General features: G+C 38.4%; 1 protein-coding gene across 1 annotated transcript in view; it reads right to left on the bottom strand.

Annotated features, from left to right (window-relative positions):
- Positions 1 to 8,963, bottom strand: part of pde11a (phosphodiesterase 11a) — a 40,097-nt gene that overhangs the window by 14,050 nt on the left and 17,084 nt on the right. The window contains 6 exon segments of the mRNA XM_035676477.1: positions 795 to 904; positions 2,457 to 2,564; positions 2,661 to 2,807; positions 5,914 to 5,964; positions 6,994 to 7,086; positions 7,178 to 7,245. Coding sequence (XP_035532370.1) covers positions 795 to 904; positions 2,457 to 2,564; positions 2,661 to 2,807; positions 5,914 to 5,964; positions 6,994 to 7,086; positions 7,178 to 7,245 — 577 coding nt within the window.

Here is an 8,963-nt window from a genome sequence, read left to right on the forward strand (position 1 = left end):
CAACCAGTCAGAGCCAAGAAAGGTCCGCTCTGATTCTTGCAAATACCATTAGGAGCACTAGGACGAGCCAGATGTTTCTCACACATTATCTGTCTGATGTACTACTGTCAACAAATATGACAAAATTATATTCTGCAACTTTAACCTCATAGTCATTGAAATTCTTATTTAAAATCAAAAGAGCTGGAGTACAGAGCCCTGTTTGTGGTAAAGGTGGTGATTTTAACATCCTACGGCTATAGTGCACCCTCTGACAAAGGACAAAACACATATAATAATTAACTAAAAGCTCTCAAAATTGGATTTGTTCAGGTGTCTTTGGAAAATCTGCTACAAGAACTTCATCACCTCTTTTGACGTTTGTTATCCCAAACTTGTTTAGCAAGTAATTCAGACAATTTAGCTGAAAATAATTAAAAATTGCTTAATTTTTTGTACCTTTTTTCTGTAGTTAAAATGTTTAACTCAGCTGAAATTGTATGTCTTTCTTTGACCTGGTTTCCATCTTGGTTTCAGATTTAATTTACTAGAATAGCCTTTGTGACGGCACAGAACAACAAGTTTAAGCAATTTAATGTAGCCACTAATATAAATGTGCTCAGAGTCAGCAGTGTTTACAGTCTCTTCGTTAAGCAGACCCTTATATAAGCCTTATACAACTTGCCACTTGACTCTTGCTGATCTGGGCTGGACTACTGCAGACTGCTGCAGGTGGGAAAACACACTTTAAACAGTGTGTAGGAGGGAGCGTGTTTATGTGTGTGTATGGCAGAGACAGAGAGATAAACACTTACTTTGCTTGGAAAGCGTTGTTGGTGCCCCTGTGGTCCAAGTCATGGCACACACAACCTACAATAAGCGCTAAGATCTCCACCTCTGTCAGAGTCTCCTGGAAGCCTGCCGTCTGATTGGCACAGAAGAGAGGAGGTCAATAAGAAAACAAACACACACACAGTCGATTAGATGAAAATAAAAAACACTTCAACAGCAGCAGCATCCTAAAAAACAGTGTGTCCCCAGATAACCAGTGGGACTGCAGTAACAGAGTCACACAGGGAGCTTTATGGCTTGGATGAATGGGTCCTGGAGGCCATGTGCTGAGTGAGTCACTATAGGTCATTGTGGGGATAGCTGCAAAGATAGCACGGCCCTCAGCCCACTCATTAAAACGCATGGCAGCAGGGTGGAGGTGCCCAGAACAGCTTACACACTACTATTTCATTTCCCTCTGCCAATGATCAATTCAGATGGGACACCACGCATTAATGCTGTGTTTGATTAAATGAACTACACTGTGGTGTTTGTATAAGTGTGTGTGTGTGTGTGTGTGCTGCCCCTAGGACCCGATAAAGTAAAGGCCTGCTGGAACCACATCAAGTAATTCTCTCGGGGTCTCTGTTCAAACATCCCTGGTTTGGCTGTTTGTATAGTGAATAAAACAACGTGTTGTAATTTGAATCTCAACACAGGTCAAACAGAATGCATCGTGTGTACTATCTACCTTTAGTAATAGCAAGATTGCACTCAGGATATCAGCTGCTTCATTCATGCTTCACAATCAATAGTTCATTCATCAGGTATTTGGCAACCAGCTGACTATTAATATCCAATCATATTCATACAGGTGTACAATGCTGTCATTATTACCTGACACTTTTACTTTAATGGCAAGGCTGCAACGCTGCTGCAGTTCGCTCCACCACCCCGACTTCCAGGGGTAGAAGAAGTATTAAGATCTTTAAGTTAAAGTGCCAGTACAATAACATCAAAGTGCTCTATTATTAGTAAAAGTCCTTAATTCGAAATCCTACTTATTGTCAGCAAAATGTATTAAATGTATTATAATAATAATATAATGTAAAGTTCCTGTTCTGCAAAAAAGTTTTGCCACACAAATTTGTATTTACATTTTTTTGAATTGTCTCAAATCTTTCCATCTATAGCTACATTTCCACCACAGGAACCTTCTAGGAACTTTTGGGGGACATCAGTACATATCCTCAGCAGGAACTAGGGTCTAAATTAAGTTTGAGGGCCATTTTTTAACCACCCAAATAGTCCCTGCTCAGGTGGTAATACTTTTCAAAAGTACAAGAACTTTGAGGATGGAGCTTGCAGTGCTAATTGGTTGAGTACTTGCAGCATTTTATTTCAGCCAACATTTAAAAAAAATCAGCTGCCACAAACCAGTTTGTTTCAACATGAAATTACAAAAGAAAGCACACAATAAGACTGTAAAGTCGCACACAGAAATTATGTGCAAAAACTTTTCATACATCAGCGGACTAATTTGTGGCAACAAAAACCACAACAGTTTTACATGTTGGTTTTTGTACAGATGAAACAAACAAGATATATCTAATATACTAACTCTTACATTAATTAGTGAGCTTTTTAAACATATTTGTCTCTGAAATTGATCTCATGATCTACAGTTATAAGAGCAGGATTTTTACCGTTAGCATGGCAAACATGCACTGGCAGACATTGAAGGCATGTCTCCAGTTGTGATAGAGAACCATTCTGTAGTTTTTTCTGACTGTCAGCAGCCATCTGCACAGTGTCTGGAGGGGAAGACAGAGATAGATGAGCATATGGGTCATCAGTTGTCATGAGGACACATTAGGATTCAGTAAAGAAATACATAAAGAAAGTCTCACCTCATAGTCAATCTTAAATTTCTGCACCATTCCCAACTCCATAAACATCCTCAGAGCGGCCGTTATCATCGCATCCACGTCCAGAGAGAAATCGTCAAAGGAGAGCTTATCGATGCCCAGCTCGCAGACCAGGGGAATGTTAGCAGCCTGTTTCATCGAGGTGGGGAAAAAAAAAACATGAAGGAGGAAAGAGAAAATGAGTTCAGAGAACAGAAGAGGATGGAGAGGTCAGAGGATGCGGTGCCATTTTTAGATGATACATGGAAATATGGAGACATGCTAATTAAGACTCTGAGGACTCATTCGGAGAGGGTTAAGATTAATGAGGGAGCTTTACCGAAGGATTTCACTGTTGTTTACTTTCAGAGCTCATTGACAAACGTTGCTGTGCAGTAGCAATCATCAACATCTTTTTTTCATTATTATTCAAACAAAAACAAAAACGTACATGATTCCAATTAACCATATTTATACCGGAGCAGCCATGTCTCCTATCTTCAATGTGTGCTAATGAGCACAAGGAGCAGATATGTCTCATCTGCCTCTAGTCAGCATTTATAATACGACCATTTCATGGTTTCTAACCTGCATTTCCAGTAAGTCAAAACTCTCTTAAAAATCTGTGTTATAGTGACAGCACAGCCATGTTTCTCTTTTCTCCTCCTCTCTTTTCATCTCTAACAGTCACCAGAGCAGCATGTTTGCTCACATGTTTCCCTGTCAGGTCAGCAGGTACTCTCCTCTCTCTTAATTCACAGCCCCAGGTCACACAATGTCAGCCAGGTTTGTTTGCCGCTGCCATTTACTCTTCAGTGGAATCCCTGTCAAGTGTGCTCCATAAGGCTCCTTATGTAGAGCAGTTACGAAAGAAAGTGGGGGGGAAAGGCAGGAAGCAGAGTGCGGTGCTGGATGCGGGGGTTGGGGGGCTGAAAGATCACACAAGCGCACTGAAAAACGGGGGTTCCTACTTTGCGGCCACAGGGGAAAATCCTATACATGAAAGTCCCGGAAAATAGGTCATATCTATATTTCAGAAATGTCAATGCCAATTAAAAATGTAGATATTTTCATTTTTTCATCTTTATAAATAATGCATTGAAAATGATTGCCTATTGATTGGAGTAATCCATTTCAAATACCACAATTAGTTTTTTTCCATTGGGGAATTCTCGCCCTATATTTATGCTTGTGTGCTACCGCAGTTCTTTGGAGGGCCTCGAATATAAAGTCAAGAAGACAGAATGGAAGTAATTCCTCTCCGTCCATAGATTTGTGTTCTTCCCTATTAAAGTTATTGAGAGATTATTGTTTGATTAGAAAATTATATCCTAATTAAACCAACCCTGAGCAAAACAAATGCATTAGGAGCAAAATTCCCAAAATTTTACCTTATATTATACATATGATATATATTTTAGGCATTAGACAAATCTAAGTCTTGTATTAAAATTTTGTTGGTTTAGCAGAATCCTAATGGACATTAAGGAACACATCTACAGAAGTAGGAAAATAATGAAATTATATTATGGCAATTACCTACACCATCAGAGCAAACCTGATAATCACAAATCATAATCCACACTGAGAGCGTGTACACCGGAAACATATAAAGGGCAGACTGTCCAGTAAACTTTAGTTAAGAAAATATGTATAGGCAATGACAAATGACCTATTTAGTCATTGAGGTATAAGGGCTTGTTGGAGTATTACAGGTAACTTGGGGGCAAGATATTACTCATCATTCAGAAATGATTCTCATTTAAAGGGAAAGGCTGCCGTTTCGTACCGTCAACAAGTCCCACTACTTTCCAACTACCCTACTTTGTCTGTGACACCAAGCCTAGTAATTTCTACTTAAGATGTACAAAATTCTTTAAAAACTGGTCACAAAAATCAGCTTAACCTGTATAAAAAGTTTATGTATTTTTCCTAAAACAGCTGTGAAACCTAATCTTAAACAAATTTTACTCATGCAGAAGCAAACATGCATTTGTTGGGGACTATTTTCAGTTGTAGATTAAAGGTGGTTAAAGTTTTCTTTTAAACTTAACAAAACAAAAAAGTGATGTTTACATGTTTTTTTTCCCCCAGAATGCATTGTGTGTATTATTGAGGTCTAACAAATGTATGAATGCATTTTTCTTTCCTTATAAAACCTAAAACATTAAATATTTTGTTTCTTGTCAGCTTTCTAGCAGCCTTCTTCTTCCCTGCCTTTATTGGGGCATTGATACATTTGTTGGGACATTACTGCCACCATCTTTCAACTAGCAAAACTGTGAAACCAATGGTTTGATGTGCTTGTGTACAGTATACACATGCTCCATAGCACTACTAGGGGTCCAAAACTCCTCAGGGTACCTTTTATACACATTTGGTACTCTCTGGTAGAAGGATACTGTATATACACAGGAAATAAATAAAATAATATGCTGCAGCAGTGCAGAGGTCAGGGGGTGGCGGGAAAATAGAGTTGAGCTGAGAGTAGCTAAAATTTAACAATAAAGCAATCTGTCGGTTTAATGTTGTCTGATAGACTTATAGAAATTTATATTTTGTGTAATTGTCGGGTTTAGGATTGCTGATTGTGGAACAAAAACATCCCACACGTGTCACCAGAGCTCATTATCTTTGGGAGGAATTTAGATGATTGATGATGAGTTCTGATTTGCTGCTTTGTATTTTTATTCGTCTAATGTATTTAGCCATATAGACACATTTTGTTTCCTTAAAAATGAAGTAGCTTCTAAGTTTGATCGGTTGGCACAAGTACTGTATAGTGATTTCATAGGGCAGTGTTATGAAAGTTCTTCTGTTTTCTCCTCCCTATAGAGGTGCCACTGCCATATTTGTGGTGGAATAGTACTGGATTTCTTTTTATTTGCTTTGAACAATATCTGTTTCTTTTTGTAAATCGAAACAATTTCCTAAAGCTTTATTTTACCTTTATTCCATAGATAAGAAACATAAAACTGGGGAGACAACAAAGATCCTACGAACAGCAGAATCGAAAATAAAGACCCCACAAAATAGCATTTGAAGCTGTCACCAGCCTTATCCTTTAATAGTAATGTTACTACTGTTAAAGGATTTAGGCTTTACGAACAAGCAATGTCTTAAGTGAGTTGTGACTTTAATATCTGCGTTGAGCTCAGAGTTTAGAAAAACGAAATCCTCCCCACGACTGTAAGCATCGTGAGAAAGAAATTAGTTTGCTGAGACAAATGTAGTAATGACGGTGAATATCTGTTACCTTGAATTTGTCAACTTCAGTCTTGGAGCAAGTGGCATGGTAAGACAGAACCTGCAAAATAAGGACACAGTGTCACTCAATGTATTTTTCAAATCATTAAAATAACCAGTAGGGCTCTAAGAGAAGCACCACTGTGGCTAAGGCTTGAAAAAAAACAGCACCCTGGTATTACAGTGGATCTTCTAGACAAGGAAGTTTACACTTGCCTCTAGAACAGTCTACAAGAGCAGCGATGTCAGCCCTGATTCCATCGCCATGTTCCCTTCATTTCCTGAGAGAAATACCTCGCTCAGACCTGCAGTTGCTTATTTGATCATAAACGCTCATGTTTATTCAGTGCTGCCAGAAGCAATGCATCTACATATTAGTTCATTCTGTGCCTCTCCTTTAAATGCTCTATCTTTCTGTTCTCTGCTTCTCCTACCTTGAAACAGAGTGGTGCTAACTACTATAATGCACCTGAACGCTCCCCATTGTAATCTAAGGACATTCTGTAAAGGCTGAGTAGTGCTGAATGGCTACATACTGCAGAGCAGATGAGGGATTGCTTTTCACTGCCTCTCATTAATTTTCAATAAAACCTTTGTGAGAATGTTATCTACAAAGAGAGATCAGCACTTTTTTCATGCGTACATTCTTGTGGAAATATGAGACTGAAAAAGGAGCCAAGCACAAAGACCCATGAGAGAGAATAAGTAAGGGTTTACAGTATATTAGCCATGGAGCAGTCATTGTTTCCACTGACTTCTGGGTAAATCTTTCAGCACAGAGCATATGTTGACTGGAAAGGAAAATAAAGATACCATAATAGGTAATGGAATAGAAGAACAGATAGGACGCAAGGGGAAAAATCATCTGAGGGAGGGCATGAAGCTAACACAATGAGCATACAGACATTACAAAAGGAAACTGAAGTATAAAGCAGGATTAGTGCACAATCAATTTAGGTCAATAGTCTGAAGCAGCATTACAATTTGCATTGTAATGTTTTTGCAAATGTAAGCAAATAAAAAGATGTATTGTTGAAAAAAATGGATGAAATTGCATATTTTTATTTTCCGGGGACGCTGTTGTTCTTACATCCAAAGCCACGGACTGCTTGGCCCAGGACTTCTTCACCTGGTCGTACATGATGGTGTTGTTGATGCCCAGTCCACAAAAGATCACAAACGCCTATGAAAAGAACAAAAAGGCAAACATGCTCAACTACAGTTGTTTCCAACACACCAGCATTTTGAAAATGACATTGAAGCCATTGTAATACCTCAAAGAGACGCTGGTCTGCGTCATCAAATGGTTTCCCATCAAGCCTGTTCAGTACTTGGGCGACACCTATTACACAAAACCAGTTTAAGAACTTAACGTTTTGAGCTTGATATTGGCATGGCTCCAGTGCGTATAACCTGCCTCCAATTAAAAGAAGATCAAACCCACACACTGCTTCTCATTGACTAACATGCATTATTAATGTAAATTAAGCAGAGACACAACATCCTATCACATAAATTGCAGTATATTCAGATATTCCACAACAGCAATATATGTGTCAAACTATATTAAAAACCTCAGTAAACTTGATGAAATCAGTTACATTTATTATAATGACACACGGCTACAAAAATACAAAATGGCAAAAATGTACAACAGGTGAAATTGGCATTCAATTTATATTATCTTTGCCAGGGCATCCAGTTATTGCCCACAATGCTGGAAGCCTGTTTATTTGACAGTGGTGTTCCCTGTTTAGATGGCTTCTCTCATCATCTAATTAAAAACAGAGAAAGTCTTTGTTGATAAAGCTAACCCAACACATTTAATTGACAGAGACTGACTTTTATTGTCACTTAGAAATTATGCTAAAAAGTAATTACACAATACATTACCATTTTTATTTATCTCTAGAAGGTCAAACAAACATGCCACCAAAGTGACATTTTAATTTCAATGTATAGCTGGAGATCCACAGAGGTGAAACAGGATTATTACTGCAGCTAAGAACAATTTTTATTATGGTGTCATTAAATTTAAAATGTCTGATGTCTTCTCAGATCTATTATTGCTCCCTCTGTAATGAGCATGTAATTTGTGATGAGTTGCAGCATAGGTGGCCCCAAGCATAAGCAAACTAAATGACTGCTTAGAGCCCTGTGGCCACCATATAATCTTTAACTACACCACATTCCTAATGTCATAAGTGTAAATGATCAGAAACTGCGTCAGAATAATAAGACAATAATTTACAGCCTCCTTTGTAAGTTTATACACAGATGACCCATAGCGTTGTGTGACTGTACGAGGTACAGTTGATTCACTAGGGGTGTTGTGGTTTGTCAGGTCCTGTCTTTAAAGGACATTCTTACTGATTTCACACATAAAGTCAAAGCCACCGGATGCCTTGAAAGCAATATTATTGTCCATAATTTTGCCGAAAATTAGAAATGATCTGCTACATATTAGCAAGACAGCAGCAGATTGTATACAAGCAACACACGCTGCTGCGCAATAGCCTTAGTCACGTGGGCATTCACATGGACACGCAATGCTCAGAATGGGCGTAGTTAAGACTACGCTTAAGTTTGGTTGGTGCAGCCGATGTAAAATCCATTCTAAAGAATGGTCTGAACAAAGACAGACTTAGCAGTTAGGAGCGGGCGTAGTAAAGTGCAACCCTTTCCGGAAGAGTCAAACATTTGTGGCTGGACTTAAAAAAGGCTCTTTAATCAAAATCCCAATGCACCCTGACAGGGCTTGAGCAGTTTTGTCAAGAAGATGAGGGGACAATTGCAGAGTTTAGATGTGTAAAGTTGATGAGGAACATATTCACACAGACACAAGACTGTAATAGATCTTTTTCACAGCAATTAGTTGGGCATTTCATGTCGGGGAACGCACAGGTGCAACATTAAAAACAAACTTGGTGAAAACTTATTGGCACTGTAAGATAAAAACACTACAGGCGGTTTAAAATCTTAACCAACTAGTTTAATGTCTGATATTTACAGATTATGATTACAGTCAACCATTCATCCATTAATCATCATCTATACCTA

The sequence above is a fragment of the Morone saxatilis genome, unplaced genomic scaffold, assembly GCF_004916995.1.
Source record: "Morone saxatilis isolate NCDOM2014 unplaced genomic scaffold, NCSU_SB_2.0 Contig5, whole genome shotgun sequence".
Classification (NCBI taxonomy): domain Eukaryota; kingdom Metazoa; phylum Chordata; class Actinopteri; family Moronidae; genus Morone; species Morone saxatilis.